This window comes from Aphis gossypii, chromosome X, assembly GCF_020184175.1.
Source record: "Aphis gossypii isolate Hap1 chromosome X, ASM2018417v2, whole genome shotgun sequence".
NCBI classification, from domain to species: domain Eukaryota; kingdom Metazoa; phylum Arthropoda; class Insecta; order Hemiptera; family Aphididae; genus Aphis; species Aphis gossypii.
Window position 1 is genome coordinate 46,362,732 of NC_065533.1, and position 21,588 is coordinate 46,384,319.

The following is a 21,588-nucleotide window of genomic DNA, read 5'->3' on the forward strand; positions in this document are numbered from 1 at the left end:
GTAAAAAAAACAGCCGAGCATCGCGGAAATCGCGGACATCGCGTCCGTACGAATTATAACAGGCGGTAGGCACGTGCAAACCTAACTATACGCGCGTTGTGCCATCTCACGACGATAATCGTCCATCGCGCTCATGACGTGAGCTGGTGCCTATACCTAAATCGTACTGGGCCACTGTTTTTCACGTCTGCGGACGTTTTTCCGACCCGAAAACCCGCACACCACTTTGGTCGGTTCTGTTCGGAGTTCCTGGTCTGTTAAAACAATTATATTATAAACGATACGACCGCGACGTAGCGTTTTGCGTTACGCCGTCATGATAACGTATACCTATATTATAACGTAGTATACTAGGTAGGTACGATGGCGATATCGTGTGGTCGACAAAACGACGGTATCCACCGCCGGTCGGGTAGATGGTTTTACAATAATTTATAATATAATAATAAAACGTCGTTGGGATCGAGCGCGGACGACGAGTGCCGCGGCGGCGACGGCGCCCCGCGCGTTTATTGCGCAGCGATGCCGCAGTGCCGGCCGGGCCCCCCGACGACGTAAAGAGGTCATCGCCGCCGAGGAAAACATAATAATAATAATAATATAATAAACACAAACAACGTGCCGGGCGGGGCGGGGGGTTTCGAGTAAGTGGAAGGCGACGCGAGGCCGACATGTGATCCCGCGGACGCCGAAGCGTGTCGCAATAACGTCGTGCCCGTGATGTGTTAATGCGCAACAATCGCGCGTGCACAGTACGCTTATCTCTATTTTATTATTATTATTATTATTATTATTAAAATCGTCGGGCCGCAGCAGCTGATAGTTTGTAATATATAATATATTATATACGACACTGTTGCAGTACCTGTCGACCGCGTACGGACGTCGTTCGCGTAATATTACGTCTGTATTGTCTCGCCGACCGTTTACAGCTGACACGTTTTTCGCCCGCACAACCCGAAGACATTGCGCGTGTATTTCGCGATAAAACCGATACGGAAAAGCCACACGGCGGGTGACCAGGAGATTTCCGCGGGTTTTCCGACACACGGTCGTCGCCCGACCGGAGCACTGTCGGCGTAGTATACGAAATCACCGCCGCAACAATATTATTATAATATCATCATCACTGCAGGACGACTCTAAGGTTGTAAACTCAGCGGTGTTACGGACCGATGGCGGCCACGGTCGGTTATGGGCGCGCCGAGCCCGACGCTCCGTACGTCGGAAGCTGCAGCGTCGATCCGCCCGACATCGAGGTAAGCGTCGTTTCCGGGACTATAGAGAATTCGGTACACCCCAAACACGTTTAATAACTCGCTGTACTCACTACTGCTCTGTTGCCGGATCGCTTGCGACGTACGTACGTACGTATTTCCGAAATACGTAGATTTCGTGATACCCGCACTGCGCCGCGGAGACTGCTGCAGGGCACGAATCGAAAAAAGCTCGAGTAAAACAGAAAAAAAAATTGTTGAAAATTCTAAATCGACTAAAAAATATAACGCTGTACACTTATAGTAAGGGCGTACAAATCCACATTCAAATCGTCCGAAACCTGACCGTGTTAACAAAAATATTAAAACAGAAAAATCCGATAGTTGTTTATATTATTAATTATTATGATACAAATTCATCGCGTGATCAGCTGTTTGGCGATCGAAGTCAACCGGTTTGTAGCCTCCAGTTTGGCGTCCGCGTGTGTATATATATTTAAATTTTAAATCGCATAACACAATATTATTGCGTCGAATACAACAATACCGTTCGACGTTGCCGATAATCGATTATTGACCCATGCGAGAAGCACCATATTTAGGTTTTAGACTTGATTTCCAAAGTTTAATCGGAATCACCTATTACATTATTCTGCAAAGCACTTTTTCTACCCGAAATATATAATGTATATAATAAATTAGTGAAAACGTTGTAGTAAAATTTATCGTAACAAATAATCCTATCGTCGTTGAATTCTGCATTAAAAATCTACCACTGGTACCACATATTAATAAGGTATACCTGCAAGTTCTTAACATACTATATAAAAGGTATTTATAATAATATTATACTCGTGAGATATACTGTGAAAAAGTTGATCACGTCGATTTCAGCTTTTAAATTAACGTTTTTAGCGGTACTTATATTTATGTTCATTATGCTGCTAAGTAAATATTATTATGGAAAAATGTTAATTTTTTGAAAAATAATCCGTTTTGGTTTAATTTTCGCAGGAATTACTCCGTTTGAACCCAAGACCACTAGCTAATTGCCAATGGACAACGACTGTGGCCAACGATGGAGGTACGACGGCAGGAGGAAAAGGAGTTGGATTGATGGCGGCTGCGGGATCTGGGCTGGCCCGGGCCCGGGCGGTAGTCAAGCCATCTGCGGCAACGGTCGTAGACCGTCATCATTACAAGCGCAATTCTACGTATTCCGAGGTGTGTAAACGTCTCACGGTACTATTGTCCGTTTAAGGGTTTTTTTCAATAACGAATACCTATTAAAACGAAAGTTCGTCTTGAACGGGACTGAAAGTTGTAGGTATTTACTTTTAAGTACTCTGTGGTAGATAACGAAAGCGTCAAAAGGTATTTTCAATTTAAATCTGGTTGGTAAGTACACGTGTGTGGTGTGTCATATACATTATATATGTAAATACTAAAGTCGAAATCTGGAAACCTCAGAAATTCTAAGAAAAATACGCGAACTGCCTACAATAATATATTTAAGAAACACGTCATATTTCAAATTTTGATTAAACTTAGTTTTTACAACATTATTTATTTTAGACAAAGGGTCTCGATTAACAATAATGAAAATAATACCTAACATTTCATTACGATTTACGGCTATTATTGATACCAAAACCCAGATATTTGAGTGTAAGGAAAAACTAATTAGTGGCAAGTTGTGCTTTAGTGCTTTATGATGAAATTAATCGAGAACAGCTAATATTCAAAATACGTTAAAATACTTTTTGTAGTTCGAAATTCCATAGATCTAATATAAATTAATAAATTAATAAAATATCTGTATAATATATAAATATCTAAAAAATATATTTTTTTTACTAGATTTACAACTATGTACTATTTTATATCTTAAATGATCAAATTATTCAATAAAAATAAATTATTTTAGATTCTCAACGGAGCGATGAATGTACGTATACTTAATTCTACAATGAAGTTATTTTTTGTGTATATACACCTAACTTGTCGAAATAATGTTTCAATTTCAAACTTCAGGGGTGGTTTCTGATGGCAAATTTAATATCATTGGTGCATTATAGAGGTCAAAAGTAAGAAGTTTCCAGCAGTTTTAAAAAAAAATAGGGAAAAACAAAAAAAAAGTGATGGAAAAACGGGAATTTTCACGATAAACCATTTTCGATAAAATCGATTTATTTATATAGTTGTAACATAAAAATGAACCACTGTAAATACTTGAAATTTTCACCAAGTATCTATAATATAAATAAATATTGCTAAATTTTCAAAATACTTTGGCTTTTTTTGAACCAAACTTAAATTTTTGATTTTTTTAAGAATTTTTTTGAAGTGTTGATAAAAAAAAAAATTGGAAAATTTAATACATTTCTAATAAATTGTTCTTATTGTAGTTTAAAAAAAACAAAAATTGTTAGTGTTTATTTTTTTAAGCGTTTTAAGTTCAAATTTTGACGAAATACCTACGTCAAAATTGCAATTTGCTAGTAATTTTGTTGTTGAAAATTCATCAATTTTTGTGTATTTATATCTAAGGTTAAAAAATTCAACACTAAATTTTCAATAAGTTTTCTTTCAAATAGCTATAGGGAAAACTCGAAGCGTCATTATAGGAAAAATGTTATAAGCGTTTGAATTTTAAATTTTTATGAAATTGTGTAACGATAAAAATTTATTCTCAAACTATTTTAAATATTTGTTTTTATTCAAAAATTTTTTTAGATTGCCATTTTCTTTACATGATTTAATTTTTTTTTAATTATTTCGCTTATTTTAATGCTATTTATAGGCATTTAAAATATTCGCTTTTGTTTACAAAATACTTAAAATTTAATACATAGTTCCTCGTGAGTTAATTCAAAAATTATAATAATATAGGAACATAGGCACAATTTTTTTAATAGCATTTTACGTTCAAATAATGACAAAAATTCGTCAAAATCATGAATATTCGCAAATTATTTTGTAGTTAAAAATTGTATTAAAATTATTGTATAAGTAGCTAAGAGTTGACACTTAATACAAGATTTTCCATAAGTTTAGCTTACAATAATTATAAAAAAATTTGAGCGTTGGCAAATTAAAAAAAAATGTATCTTATGTTTAAACCAATTTTACGAAATCCAAAATTCACGCCTAAAATAACGATTTTCTATCAAATATAATTAAAATTTTTTGTTATAGTTAAAAATTGATAGTCGTAGAAACTTGAAATATATATACCAATCGTTTAAATTGGCATTTTCTGTATAAGATTTAATTTTGGTGTATTCAGGTCTTTAAAACATAAACCACTTTTTTCACCACTCAATAGAAAATATATATCCTAGATCCTAGGCTGACAAATCATCAAAATCGTTTTTTTCCTATTATATAATGATAGGTATTAATGATATCTATCATTAAATTCAAATTTAACACACCCATTATAAGCCTACTATACGTCCGGGGTTCACTCGATACCTACTGGACAGCAGAGCGTTACCCACTTGACTACTCTTTTTTAAATTGAGTGTTTTTCTTAAATCACTATTTAGAGTATTTAGTAAATAAATTTATAACAAATTGAAAATTGGCAGAAATTCGACCTACTGGAGAAAAAAACGTATACAATTTTTAACATTGTATGGGGTTAATCGACAATTTGCTCTGGCGAAACGGATTCTGTGATACCAGGGCTGTACGTTCTAGTCGCTACTTGATTTTTAGTTTTGTCTTGCGGCGTGCATCGTCGGCGACGACAGCAGTTGTAACTGTTCGCTGCTCGTTAAAAAATATCACGATCACAACATACGTCTCTGTTACATACCTAGGTATATTCTAATACTTCGCGTTATAATGCGTTTCTACAACGTCAAACGGCTAATAAAATTTATATTATTATATTATTTGTTGTTGTGTTTGTACCATTACAACACGGTCATGCGAATTTCTGGTTTACAAACTTTTAATTATTCAGATATTAAGAAATTTGTTTTGAAAATCTTTTTGTGTGATTTCACGAAGTTATTCAATATCCGTTTTTACCAAATGAGATCCAACTAATTTAACTACGTTTCTACCAAAACAATTTGTTAACTACGCTTATATTAAAATCTTTAATACAGTAATAGGTTATCAGTTATCACAATCGTTTTTCGTATACAACGATAACATTGCATTTCAATTTAACACATTCATTATGATTACAGTGACCTACTGTACAGCAGAGCGTTACCCACTTGACCATAATTTTATTGTTTTATTTTATTTTTTAAAACAATGTAATACTACTATAACTGTATATGGTATACTATTATTTTTGTAACATTAATTATTGTATCGTTATTTATATGTTATATTATAGATACGGCAGGAACTTATTTACTATGAAATTTTTAAATGCAGATATAGTTGCTTTACTTTTCTGTTCAAATTATGTTGGTCATATTATGAAGAATTGCCGGTCAAAAAACGAAATGTAACGTTTTTTTCATAGTATGTCGTCGGCAGTTCGCGTTTGCCCAAGCATTATTGAAGTTTGTTTGACATAAATTTTTATCAGTAACATTATAATATAGGTCTGTGCTTAGATAATTTTACTGGAAAATAAATTATGCAGGAAAGGAAATAATATATTAATTTACATTACGTGTGTATGGTCAAAGTTTTAATTTAAAACATTTAATTACAATAACATTTTTGTTATCTTCGTGTGGACGGATGATAATATTATAAATGTATAACATTACTCCTTTGTTTGTATGACGAATACGTGAGCAAATGAACGAATGATAATACATAATATTTTGTTATCATTTAGGTTTAATTTTCAAGCTTGGTATTTTAAGAATGTAATTATTGTAATTTTATTCCTAGAAATTGATAGCAGTAAACAGACTAGCTATGTGGTAGGGTAGGGCTGACGGTGTGCTATATAATAATCCATATATTAATGATATAGCGAATAGCGACGTAGTTAGGTATATGTATATTATAATATAAATGGATATTTTTTTTTCGATAATGCTAGTTAATATAATAATACATATTTTTTTTCACTTATAAAGTAAACATAAAGTTACCTTTATATCTTACTATCTTAGTCCTTAGCATTATAATATTGCAAGAAACGACCAACTATGATACTGGAAAAACGTAGTTCTTATGACTTATGTGTTATGAGGAATAAAATAAATAATAAAGAATAAAAACACTGTCTTAAAAGGTTTAAGGTACAGAAAAGTATATTTGAAATTAGAAGTTTTAATCTTGTATATTGCAGAAAGTCAGTGAATTGATCTATAATGAAGTTTATAGATAAAAATGTTATTTATATTTTACTTTAATTTTTTTCGTATGCTATAATTGTAAAGCAAGGTATGCACATTTTTGAGTTTTGATTTTACATACCTATTACCTATATACGTGTATACTAGCTGATAAATCGCCTTAAGATAAAAATATGGTAAAAATAGACACCGTTTATACCTTTAAGATTGATATTAAGTCAATTTATTCTAACATTAAACTGACAGCTCAAAATTATTAAAATTGTTGAATTCCTACCTACGTTTATTATAAGGCGTAGATAGAAAATTTTAACAATAACTGCATGTCAGTGTAAGTTTTTAAATGTAGATTATTCTATAGAATGATTTTAATTAAATACAAAATATATATTTAAAAATTTGATTAATTTGAAAAAAAATGTGGGGCACTCCCTGAGAAGACTCATTATGGTAATTTACCCCCTTATCGATCATTTCAAAATACAACACACTTATTTAAGCCGGTTTCAGATAGTTCGATATCTTATTTCCAGAAAAAATGTCGTAATAAAAAAAAGATTTATCATTAGTTTTAATGATTTTCATACAACTCAGTAAAACTGCGTAAAAAGTTGTCTTTTTGGCGTACTTATATTTGCTTGTTTGAGTTTTATTTTTTTTATAATATTGTGTTGAACGTATAGATATTGTATTATTATTGTGACCGTCTGAATTATTGATTCGTAAGTAGTTATCGTGCGTTCATTATTATTATTCATTATTATTATTCATGGACGTACGCAGAAAAAAAATTTGGGGGGTGTTCTTGAAAATCTGCAGTTCTTGAAAAGTAGAGCTTTATTCAAATTCTTTTGCACCCATCGCGTCAATATACAATAGATATTACTTTATTGTATTTATAAATATTGTTTGAGTATTTTTATTTTTATTCAAATTTTATTATATTAATTATTTTAATTTGTTAGTATTACATTCTTATTACAAAAACTAAATTTTTCGTGTGGTGTTTGAATACCCAAAACACCCCTCTGTGTACCTCCCTGAATTCGTGCTAATTGTTTTGTGTATTTTTGCAGGACACCGCAGGTGTCATAGATGGGTGTGCTGGTGGTCTATGGAACCGATGGTGGACAGACGTCAAACCCAGCACACTGCGAGGTGGCGAGAGAGCGGCTGTTCGCGAGGCGCGCCGTTGTCTCAAATGTGCACATGCGCCATGTCAGCTATCGTGTCCAACGTCTATCGATGTTAAATCATTTATTACGAGTATCGCTAACCAGGTAATATTAATAAAAAAATTGTTCTCGGTCAAAAAGCTCGAAAATGTTACACAAGCTTCCTCATAATATCAATATAAAATGTAGTCAATAATACATATTATGAAAACATTTTTTTTTTTTTTTTTTGAGAAATTTGGAGTTGGGATTTTAAAGTTCTTAAAATTGCATAAATATGCGCTAAAAACATTAAAAAAAAAGGAAATCTTACAGTAGAAATCGACAAAAAAAGTCTTAACAACATAGGCAAATAACAAAAATTAGAACCAAATACTTAATTTGAAATCATCGTAATAGTTAATTATTATACCTATAATCTATATAATATTATCGATATAATTGTACATTATACATGTAGGCTATGTAGCACACATAAATGTACCTACTACGGACCTATTTTTTTTTTTGTCATAATAATTGTGTAAAGTGTAATTCTAATAAAACCGATCTTATACTAATGAATTGAAGGTGTTGTGTATTACTAATACGAATAATAATACAAAAGCGTATTTTATAATACTTTATTATTAACTCTCTAAATCGTAATGACTGTGTATTCAAATTGTCTACTCACTAAAGATCGGTGAACAATCATGTAATATGATATATGTATAATGTATATATCATATTACATATCATATATGTATACCTATAATTATAATTATAATATTGCAGTATTGAGTTTTATGCCTGTAGCCTGTGCACTCTTTCTGCTACCCACAGAAATTAAAGATCGCATTATTTATTTAATATTTTGTTATATTTTTATGATCTTTAAAAAAAAATGTATTTAAGTGTAATAAATCCTAGTTTCTGGTACTAACTCCATCCAGACTATATAGTATTAATAGTGTATAGCATAGAATGACAATTATTATTATATCATCTGGAATCAGTAACAAAGACGTTACAATTAATATTATTATTATTAATTTGTAAGTCAATTGTCAATAACTACTAGTGACTAGGTACAGAGTACAGACATAGAATGGTGATGTAAATAAATTCATAGAATAAATAGCTTAAAATTGGCCCAATTATTTTGAAAATGCATAAAAAGAGGCTGAATTTAAATGATAGTTTTGTATTTTAAATTTCAAGGAAATAAAGAAATTTTGAATAGAAAAATCGTTGTATAACGATGTATATTATATATATATAATCAGGGTTGGGATTTTATAGCATTTGCATATTTCTTATGAGATACTTAAAAAATAGCAACTTAACCTAAGCTAAAAATGTGTTTCATGATACAGAGAACTCAAATTAAAATTTTTTTTGCATATTTTGTGATTTTTCAATTTTTATTGCTTTTTGGACTTTTTGAGACTTTTGCTTTTTTACCTGTTTTTTGAATCAAAATCGATCTTATTTTATGAAATTATATTTTACCAAAACGTGGTTTTAGATTTTTGTCAATCGAATTATTAAGTAAATTGTAAATGTATAGATTAAGTAAAGAGGCCGATTACACTAATACAACGCCGTACAATTATGTCGATAATATTTAGGGATGGGTTTTGGGTTATTTGGTTCTAATTTGTATTATCTGCTTATGTTGTTGGGATTTTTTTGTCGATTTCTACTGTAAGATTTCCTTTTTTTTGCATATTTTTAGTGCATATTTATGCAATTTTAAGTGCTATAAAATTCCAACCATGTATAATGTATATAATATATTAATATATATTGTACGTTAAAAAAAATCTTGATAATTTCTATTTTTATTTAAAAAAAAAAATGCAAATAACAGTTACGTAATACTATTTACAAGTTTAATATAATAGTATATTGTACACACTAGACGTGAATAGAGGCGAGGTGGATACTTTATAATACTTATCGATGCATACTGACACATGTTGAAGCACTTGGGTATCTGTTTGAATTATTGTTATTACTATTTATTATAAAATACAACAATTGTTGGTCAACAGTCCGTTGTTGATAAGTGATAACATAAAATAAATTACAACTTATTAAGTATTTAAATAACTTGTTATATTATAAATTATAAATGGTTTATCACAAGTGTATTAAGTACCTAGATATTTCATAAAATAATACTATATTATATTTTAATACTATAGCAAATATATTATTTGTTATTGTATATCGAGTAATTTATTCTATTTACATATTTAATACTTAATTATGTTAAGTACTAATGTTGTTTAATACCCACTTATTCAAGTTAAGTACATTCCACCAGCGGGTACACACTCTTTAGCCAATCATGTAAAAAAATTGGAAAGTTTTATGAAACATTTCATATTATTGATAGGTATTACCTATAGTTTATTTTTAACGATCTATTGCATTTTATGTGATATAGAAATAGAAAATGTTAAATTCTTAATTTGGTTATCCAAATTTCATACAAATAAATTATTGAACATATAAATACATTCTTAGATACTTTAAAGAATAATAATTGAAATAACTAGATAGACATGTAGACGTAGACCATACATAAATACAAACATAGTTAACCGTCAGGAAAGAGAATTTAATGGTATAATGGTGTAATGCTTGATAATGTTTTACATTTGTACATACCATGAAAGTTTCCACGTCTAAGACGGTAAGCAGTATGTAATGATGTATTTAATAGAATTCTTTAATAGGTACGGTTTTTTGTCCCTACACAGGAACGCCACTGATAATAAATATTGAGTTATATTTAAACACCAATACAAACGTATACCCAACTATAATTAAATAAACACCTAATCCAAGTCCAAATATAACCTATGTAACAGTATCAATATTTTTTTTATGGTTTTAAAATAAAATTTACAACATTTAACATTACTTGAACAGTTTGTATGAACTTTGTCACAGTATAACTGTAACAAAAGAAGTGATGATCAAAGTAAAATGTCTCTATATAAATATTTTACTTTTAACAGCTAAGATATATTTAATTATTTTACGTAAATATACAATTTTTAAATGTTGATTTATATTTAATAGCCAATCATTTCGATTTGAAAGATTTTTTTTTGTTTATTTATATTAATAATTAGTAATGGTTTAGAAAAAAAAAAACTACTCATCACAAAAAGTCACCATCGATCATATAGCGATTCTATTAAATACGACAACAAGTATAATATATTTATAGATATAACTTTTATATAACTATTAAGGATAAATCTATGAATAACGGACACTCTAAATCATCGAAATTTTGTTCGTTATTCAGAGGAAGTAACTTTGAAATACATAGTTAAGTCTAAAAGGTAAAATTAACAATAAGTTAAATTAAATTATAGTGTTATTATTTAATGGTTTAATAATATAATAATATTAATATTTAAAAATATATATACAGTAGACACTGTTTATAATGACATTCAATGGACCAAGGAAAATAGGCCATAATAACCGTTTATCATTATAACCAATAATAGGAGTCTATATAACTCCATATAGGAGCTTTGCAGGGACTTTCAATCTAAGGTTATTATACCCAATATGTCATTACAATCGGTGTTATTATTAACAGTTTCTACTGTATTAAATAAATAATATAAAAAGTGGAGTGCATACATACATAAATATAATTTAATATCTTGTAAAAAAATTGGCTTTTGAACGAGTTTTTTATCGTTGTTTTTTCATTATTTTTAAACTATGACTAAAATAGGTGTCTGTTATTTGGAATTTTTTCAATTGAAAAGAAGTGAAAATGTCACTGTTCCCTTCCAAAAAAACGTCTACTATTGGGAGGCGTCCATGGTCCGTATAATGTATAAATGTATAATATATATATGTATACATTATAATGTATATGTATTTATTGAAATCATAACATGTAACATGTAACTTTTACAGAACTATTATGGAGCCGCCAAGACGATCCTGTCGGACAACCCGGTGGGCTTGTCTTGCGGTATGGTGTGCCCGACGAGTGAGCTATGCGCCGGTTCTTGTAATTTGGCCGGCACAGACGGCGGACCTATCAATATCGGTGGACTGCAGCAATTTTGTCTGGAAGTAAGTGTTGTATTTAAATCTTATTAATCTAGTGTCCGAATTGATGTTTTGGTTACTAGAAACGTAATTCAATGTCGGGTTTCTTAGTGGTAAAATGACTATTGCTGATAATTTTCTTAGCGCTCGTCTTGGTCCATTGTCTATTTTTATGTTTCATATACGATATACTACCAAAAACTATTTAGTCAATGGCCGCGCGGCCTCTAAAATAGCCTATATCAAACACTGACGCAGTAATGCTATAATTTTAATTTAAAATTTTTTTTCATGGGATTTTAGTAACTACTAAATAGTAAATCATTGTACACTTATATGTTATTTACCGATTATATGTATTATATGACTTATGTATCAATTATCGTAATCACCATGTTGTATTAAAAGGCTTAGCCCGTGTATAATAATACATAAGTACATGAGCAATAAAATTTTAGTAACATTTTACCTACCTACAAGTTGAGTATTATATTCAACTTAATATATATCGTGGTGTAATGAACAACTGGCTTTACAGTGAATATACGTTATACGTCGTTGTACGTGTTATAGATGTTTATGGACATGGCAGTTCCTCCTTCGGCCGTATCTTCGGATAGCGACGATGACGACGAGGAAAGTGAAGATGGTCCGCCGCTAAAAGCTCGAGGCCAGAGTAGGTTGGCGCCCATAGCTGTGGTTGGTGCCGGACCGGCTGGACTGACGTGCGCCACGTACTTAAACCGACTCGGATATCGGCGCGTAACGGTCTACGAATCGGGTGCGTACGCCGGCGGCCTTAGGTAAGTTTATAAAATAAATAGTCTATATACGCTATTAACAGAAAGCCACATAAGTTTTAACAAAGCATTTTGATCCTATATCGTTAACTACTCGTATAACTTTCGTTTTAATAAATATTTTTACGAACAATTATAAAATTCTAAGTACCTACGTAAATAATGTATCAATGTATAATAATAATGAAAACAGGATCAATACGGCGCTGCCAAACATCACAATTAGTTTTTAGGTTCTAGCGCGTTCCATATGTTAACACTTCACCGCATTTGTGTCATTATTATTATGTCTTCTAATGTTATATGTGTATAGCGCCTCCGAGATACCCGAGTACCGGTTACCGTGGCGGGCAGTCCGTTGGGAAATTGAGCAGATGGTCGAGCACGGTCGAGGTGGCGTTCGCCTGGAGTACGGTCGTCGGCTATATTCTCCCTCCGCCGGCGGTGGTAGACCCGGTGATATGACGTTAAAGGTGTGTGCCTTTATATATCATCTTGGTTACGGTTATAACAACCAGATGTTGTGATGAGTGATGTTTTTATTTATTTATTTTTATGTATTTATTTTTACATTTTTAAGGACCTAATAGAAGGACCTGATGGAGCAAGGGCCGTGTTCGTGGCCGTCGGCTTACCGGAACCTCAACTTCCGGCCGATCTCTTCCGCGACGTCGACGTCAGCGGCACTACGGCCGCCGCCCAAAGTCTGGGCGTGTACACTTCCAAATGGCTATTGCGACAGGCTTCGGGATACTCCAAGCGGTTGCCCGACGGTCGCGGAGGATGTGGTGGTGGTGGTTGTAACGGCAACAGCGGCTGCGGAACGTCGAAATCGGTCACCGCGCCTCTGCCTCCGGATTTCCGGGGCAAAACCGTACTGGTGCTGGGCGCCGGTGATACGGCCATGGACTGCGCTACGGTTGCGCTCAGGTGCGGCGCCCGCCGCGTACGTGTCGTCTTCCGACGTGGTACACCCGACGTGCGCGCCGTCCCGGAAGAACTGGAAGGAGCGATGCGAGAGCGTTGCGAGCTGGTGCCCCACTCGCAGCCAGTGCGGTTCTTGTTTCGTAAAGTTCCGGGCGGTGGTACCGATCGAATCCGAGCCGTGCAATTCCGCCGAACCGACATGGACGACCTGGAGCCACAGCAAGATTTCGCCGACGATGACGAAGACTACTCGGCTGAGGACTTGTTCGTGTTGCGCGCCGACTGCGTCGTTTCGGCGTTTGGCTCACGATTACCGAAAGAATGTGAGTTATTTGAAATTGATTTCTCGAGAAAGCAGTGACTTGTTTATGATTGAAGTAGGGAGGTTGTATATGTATTATGTATATTGTATACCCCGTGCATTTTTTTCATATATAATGTGTTTTTGGCTAGACACAACCAGATGGCAATTAACCAATAACAAAAATTGAAAATAATGTTATAATCAGTGTAATAATATTAAATTAAAATACAATTAATGTTTAATTTTGTCTAAACAAAATATTTAATCTCTCAGATAAAATGTACCTAAACTTAGTTGAAACCTGGATTAATCATATCCTCTAAGTTCCAAATCTTAAGTACGTCACTGCGAAGGGCGAAGTTGGCTTATCATCTTATTAATTGATTTTATTATGCGGTTGTCATGTTGTTGCGTACGTTCAGTGGCGGAAGCTCTTGCACCATACGCAAGAGTAGACAAGCGCACTGGACGAGTGTGCGTTGACGCTCAAACCGGTCGCTGTGAGTGGTGGACGGATGATGAAGATAAAGACAAACAGGAACGGCGGACGCCACCACCAGTGTGGTGCGGCGGCGACGCTTCTTGTCCAACAGTATACACAGCCGAACCGTCGCAGACCACGGTAGAGTCGGCCAACGATGGAAAAACGGCTGCGTATCACATACATCTGTATCTACAGGTACATTTATAGATTCTATGAGGAATATATGAATTTATTAATATTTCTGTAGTTAAATTAGTTTCTTAAATAAAAGCCACGGAACCTAGTTGTGAACCGGTATCGTTCATAAAAGTGATTTTATGCCTAATACTACTAAGATTATAAGATGGTTCTGATGGGTTAGTTACAATTTATTTGTAAATTTTTAATCATCCATCCTATTATTTTCAAATTTTAATAGGTTGAAAATTTTCTAAACAAAACTGGTATTACTTCATAGTAAGTAACTGTTAGGAATAAAAAAAATGATAAAATTGAAAAATTGAAAACAATTTTATTTCATAAGTTATAAATAATGATTAATACTTATTAATATTTTATACATAATTAATATCATGATACAAAAATATTTTTAAATGATTATTATTTTATCTACATATATATTATTATATACTATATTCATAGGAGCTTATACAAGTTAATGAGAACAATTAAAAAACAATATATTATTTGACTTTAAAAATTAAAAGTTAATATGGAGAAAGTTTCCTAATATTTTACCTGACTTTGTATAAATTGGTGTTTTCAGTATCAGTTTACCAAATGTAGTTACAACTTACAGGTCCTATAGCTAGGTATTGATTTAGAATCAATATTGGTACGTTTATCATCGAGTTTACCTCTAAGATGTGATTGTATAAAACATTCTACAAATACTGTATTGTCTTTACTCTTTAAATTATATTTTAATTATATAGTCCCAACTATTGGTATAGTCCAACTATTTGCGCAAAAATGTTTCATAGCATATTTTTCCAAGCAGGAGTTGTACGGTTACCATATCCAAAATCACCAATCATCTATCTCGCGACCACTACTGCCTGGTTTTCGAACAGCAATTGATGACGTGGACTTATCAGTCAGGATGTGCGGACTGCGTTTTTTGAACCCATTCGGTCTGGCCTCAGCACCGCCTACAACAAGCGCTGCGATGATACGCCGAGCATTCCGCGCTGGTTGGGCATTCGCTGTCACAAAAACGTTCGGACTGGACAAGGACTTGGTAACGAACGTATCACCACGTATCGTAGGATTGGGTGGTCATGGTGTAGGAGGTGGTTCGGCTGCCAATGGTATAGGACCTGGTACTATCGGTGCCGGAGATCCAGATGTGGCCAGAAGTGCTTTTTTGAACATTGAATTGATTTCGGAAAAGACCGCCGCATATTGGTTACGTTCCATTCGAGAATTGAAGTGTGACTTTCCGCAGCACGTGAGTAAAGTATATAGATATACGATGATTTACTAAGCCTGATCATCGAATTTTTTTTATTTTTACTAATGATTAATGATCTTACAATTTTTAAGTATATTCAAGAACTAAATAGCTACTTAGATGTTTGTATAATATATTTTAATATATTTTATTTCTTGTAGAAATTATTTTTGACGTTATCAACTTATTTATTTCAAATGAGTGTCACGCTGTTTTCTATAAATTGCTATTTGAGTTGTGAAATAAATTATAAAATTTGGAGCTGTTATAATTTCAAAATTATAGTTATTACTTATTGATATTGAATTATCAATATATATTATAATTTTAAAAATTATTAGCGTACAATAAAAATTATAAATTATACATTAAATATATTTTTGTTTTTGTTAAATCATCTTTTAAAACTCAATTCTAGTAATTAAATTATGATAATTCAAAAACTACTTTTGGTTTTTCATTGAGATATATGTTGATGTAAATCAACATTAAAAAAATAATCATCTGCTTAACATTGGTAGTAAAAAAAAAGTTAGTTCTCATTTGAAAAAGATAAATTTGTATTAACCCTTTAATTAAGTAAACTTACTGAACAATTTCAAAAATTGAATAAATTCATTTTTAAGGGGAAAATGGGACTAAAAATGCTTAGTAAATCATCTTGTATAATTTAACTATCTACTAGACAAGTTAATTTTTAGATGTATTTTTTGTTTTTTTTTTCAATCGTTATGATGACAATGACTTACAAAATGATATTGTTGCAGATCCTAATTGCCAGTATAATGTGCGCGTACATAGAGAGCGATTGGACACTACTTGCAAAATTGGCATGCGATGCAGGTGCCGATGCACTGGAGCTAAACTTAAGTTGTCCCCACGGTATGGGTGAATCTGGAATGGGTTTAGCGTGTGGCCAGGTAAAGAAGTAGTATTACATGTAACGAGATATTATGTTTATTTATTGCAACAATTAATAGGTAATCAATATATTCATTCGTTCAAAATAATTCACAATATTGTAATACCTCCTAAAGACCTAAAAGCTAAGCTTGTATTGGGAGAGTAGTTATTATCAACTATCTTCATACATAAAATAAATTATTTTAAGTTAAATTTTTATAACTCTATTAAGAAAAAGAAGTTTACATTTAAATGACTATAGAATACATTTTAATGTAAAAAAAGGAATAATATAAGTACATAATTACGTATATATTATATAATATATATATATATATATTATATTGTACTAGATAGGTTTTTGACATATTTCTCTAATAACTTTAAACTTTTAAAATTATTTATAAACTAATATTAAATGTAACTACGGCATAAATTTATAATCAGTCATGCATGTTTATACAATCTAAAATAGATTAATTATAAATAAATTTAAATTTCTTCACATGAAATTCCTTATAAATTAAAGTGGTGATAGTTTAAATATAGTATAATATAAATATATTACAATATGTTACAGTTGATACTTTATAATAGCAATCACTGCACTAGACAAATGTTTATTAAAAGTTTATCCCCTACTATAGATGTACAATAACAACATACTAAAATTACCTACTAATGCTAAATAATTAATCATTTTTAAGCGAGTTGTTAAATATATAAGTTTACCTAATTTATTTAAATAGTAATGTTAAACAATTTTCGTAAAACATTATTTTGTTGTAATTAACATGTTTTTCACATTTTGGCCTGTAGTCTTAAATATTAAACCAATGTATTTTATTTCTTTAACATTTTATAGTTTAATACACTTAAGACTAAGCGAGGTATTTGAATTTTAAATTTTATTGAAATGGTTATTCCTCGTGTTCCACACAGGATCCGGTGTTGGTGGAGAACATTTCGCGATGGGTCAAACGAGCAGCGGTGCGATATCCTAGTGACGGCGGGGCGCCAATTTCCGTGCCCGTGTTCACGAAAATCACGCCCAACGTTACGGACGTGGTGGCTGTAGCCCGAGCGGCAGTGCGACTCGGCGGAGCCGACGGAGTGACCGCTGTCAATACGGTCTCGGCCCTTGGCCCGTTGGACGTGACCTATAACGGCGGTCGACCGTGGCCAGGAGTTGGAAAAACCACTGCGGACACGCCACGAACCACATACGGTGGCATGTCAGGCACGGCTGTCCGGCCTATGGGTTTGCGGGCCGTGTCGGCGTTGTCCCGAGCCCTGGGACCGGACGTGGCCGCTGGTGGTGACGGAGGACCACCTGTCCAGATAATGGCCACGGGCGGTGTGGATAGTGCCGCTTCCACGCTTCAATACCTGTATTGTGGTGCTAAAGTCGTTCAGGTATACTATAGTTGTGGTCGGAACAATATCCGTCCAAAAAAGCGAAAGCAGCTATGGTGAAATAATAATATTGTAAAGTAAAAATAGCGATAATTATACTATTTCGCTCTTTTTTCTTCGCTGTCATTACTTTCACTGTTTTGCCAAGGCCTTCTGGGACGATCGTTTCATTATCCGGTACATAATTTTATTCCGTTTCACGCAGGTGTGCAGCGCTGTTCAGAATCAGGACTTTACCGTCGTCCAGGACTATATAACCGGACTCAAGGCGTTGTTGTACATGAACGGTATGGGCGGTGACAAAGGACGGGAGAAACAGAGTCGTCCCACCCCCGCGTTGGTCAAGGATTCGATCGACTTATCCGACGACTACGATATCGTATCGACGACGGCCTCGATCGCCGACCAAAAGGGTAGTAAACCGATGTTTGGACCGTACTTGCGAAACAAGCGCCGTGAGCAGGCATCCGGCGCGGCAGCAGATATGGCTAACACGATCCAGGGGACCAAAACCAACGGAGTTGGTCAGACACCGGAACTGGTGATTACGGTTCCGGAACCGGAACCAGAGGAAACCAATGACGACTTAGTTCCTGCTCCGGTGGAGACGCCTGTGGAAATGGTTGTGGGCCGATCGCTGAAAGCCGTCGGCACGTACAAATCACTCGACAATCGCGCGCAGGTGGTGGCTCTAGTCAATGAGGTCAGTTGCGTGTGTTTTGTGTGAGCTTCATAATATATAAATCATCGTGTAAATGTTTTTTTATAGGACTCGTGCATCAATTGCGGCAAATGCTATATGGCTTGTAATGATTCCGGTTACCAGGCGATTTCGATGGACCCGAAATCACATATTGTTCACGTCCAACCTGACTCGTGCACGGGTTGTACGTTGTGTTTGACGGTGTGCCCGATTGCTGGTTGCATCAGGTACGTACCGTAGAAACTGGTTCAATTATTGTAACTTATAATCAAATACCAATCCATGTATCTTAGCACCTCGAATATTGTAAAACTCACAATGTCATAAAGGTGTAAATACCCACATGGCCACATACAGCGAGTATTTTTATTTTTTTTATCGAAATCACTTATTATTTAAAAATTATCAATATTTTTCTGTATAATTTAAAAAAATTAATATAATAATTTTATAATTTTAATTACAAAAAAAAAAAAAACATATTTGAGAAAAATGTATAATTTTTATTAGTTGTTATTGTTATTTTTTTTTTTTAAAAAAATTTTTTACTTTTATTAATGACAACATACCTACATTTTAAATTATTTTTTCCAAAGAAAAATTTTCTGAGTACTTCACCTAACCAAATTTCTTATAGCTCGTTAAATTTACAGCCTTGCTTTAAGAATTGTATCTAAACAGGGGTGCTTTTGATATTTCATTTTTAATTAATAATATATTTATTATTATAAATATATTTTAAAATATATTATTGTGTTTGTAATAATATTAAGTTATATAACTATATAAGTAATAAGTATATATATATATGGTAACGTACAAGTGCTGCAGGGCGTTTTGAAGTAACAAGTTAGTTTGCCGATTTAGTCTCTGATACACGTGCCATATTCTGAACACAATTTCTATCACACAGCTCATAGATGGACTATGAGTGCGTGTCATACACTCTGCCGATACCTCCGCAGTTCCTTTGATCCAGCATAAATTGGTGCTTCGTCCGGATAACGTCTACACTCCTTGTCCTATACATAATAACATAACGAAATAGGTAATATTATCATACTAATATTTTCTTTATTTCATTGGCAGCATGGTCGAAAAGACGGTACCACATGTGGTGAATCGCGGTCTGGGCCGTCGACAGCAAGTTTCCACGTACGCGTGTCCCAACGACGGCGGATACATTGACCAGCAGCGTTTCTCGGATGAACAGAAAGACCATGGTAGTCCGGCAGTGGCGACTCAATGATGGTCACGATAATATTATTTCCACCGAAAATATTTACCTACTCACGCGCCACCGAGATCTATACGTCCGCGAGTCTTAAAACTTATAACTGTGCCAGTCGTGTATTAAATAATGATAAATTGTTGTTCGAATCGAAGCGTCTATTATATAAATAATAATATATATTAAGTAACTTTAAACACCAAAAATGGTATTATGTAATGATATCGCCTATATCGGTATTATGTTATGCTTATGTTGTTTGTAAAAGGTTTTAACTCGATGTAGTTAAAGACCTACATATTATATTATTATATGTAGTATTGTAACGTGTAGTTTATTACATTATATACTGCACAGATACTCATCACATCATTCACAGTCGTGCATATCTAATATGTAATCTAATCGATCGTTTTATATTTTTAAATTACCGTATTTATACAATAATAATTTTTTTAGTATTTATGATGCACACGTTTGTACAATATTTTATATTGCTATACTTATTTGAATCGAAAATGTTTACTTTTACTTTATATACTATTATATATATATTATATTATTATGTACGTGAAGATAATGTGATGTATAAAATAAAAAATGGCTCATGCTTAGTGTTGCTGCGATGTCTAGTTTTTAATTTTATTTTCAAAAAAAAAAAATTTATATCGGGGAAATTTAGAAATAATAGAAATATAGATAAATATAATTTCAACTTAATTTTAATTTAGTTAGGTTAATTTTAATTCAATTTTAACACACTTGTAAAAATTGAATACATTTAAATTTGCAAAAAAGACGCTATAATAAAGTTATTTAAATATCTAAATATAGAATCAAATTATTTAATTATTACAAACAATTATTTAATTTTTATCCAGTTCCTCTTCCAGTTTTGAACAATTATCATAATTGAAATTTAAAACATATTATATGAAATAATAACAAAATAAATATATATTTGAGTACCTACCGCATGTATTGTCATTAAAAATATTTTTTTAATACATAAACAATATTTTTATTTTATTTTCTAGCTAACAATATATAATACAATAATTAAGTTGTGGTATAATCAATAAAACACAGCATGCTGAGAATAATTAATGCAATAAATGCAAAAGTAAACTCACATTCTATAGTTTATATTTATTCAAATAGGAGAAAAAACTTTACCTATATTAAAACAAATTAAGCATAAATTTAATAATGAAACTAATCTAAATAATTAAATTAGTTGATAAAGTTAAGTAATTTCATAGTTTTGAATTTTCTGATTATCATTAAATATTTTTAAATTAATTATAAGCAAAAAAATAAAACAGAAATTTTCAGAACACAATTATTAATCATTCTCGTGCATATTTTTCCCAGAAATAGTTAATAATTTTGTACTTTTTTAATAGCTCATATTACATATAGGGTAGAACAAAAGGAGTCTCTTATATACAGTATTTGTATTTATAGCTTTATAGCTCGTTGTTTATTCCTTTTTAAATAATACTATTGTTTATGTTTTTAATTTGCTTATAATTACTAATTATTATAAATGACTTTAAAATTGGGTTCAAAATAAATTTATAATTTATTTATTGTGTTATATAATTTTA

General features: G+C 32.4%; 1 protein-coding gene across 1 annotated transcript; it reads left to right on the forward strand.

The window, feature by feature from the left end:
- The first annotated feature begins 741 nt into the window (after positions 1-741).
- On the forward strand, positions 742-20,613 carry LOC114132804 (dihydropyrimidine dehydrogenase [NADP(+)]). The gene is made up of 14 exons (XM_050205569.1): positions 742-1,259; positions 2,232-2,441; positions 7,579-7,782; positions 11,620-11,781; positions 12,331-12,560; positions 12,871-13,030; positions 13,138-13,807; positions 14,211-14,467; positions 15,273-15,722; positions 16,493-16,645; positions 17,571-18,044; positions 18,250-18,747; positions 18,814-18,974; positions 19,837-20,613. The coding sequence occupies exons 1-14, from the start codon at positions 1,176-1,178 to the stop codon at positions 19,994-19,996; spliced, it is 3,873 nt and encodes a 1,290-aa protein (XP_050061526.1). The 5' UTR covers positions 742-1,175; the 3' UTR covers positions 19,997-20,613.
- Positions 20,614-21,588: the final 975 nt, after the last annotated feature.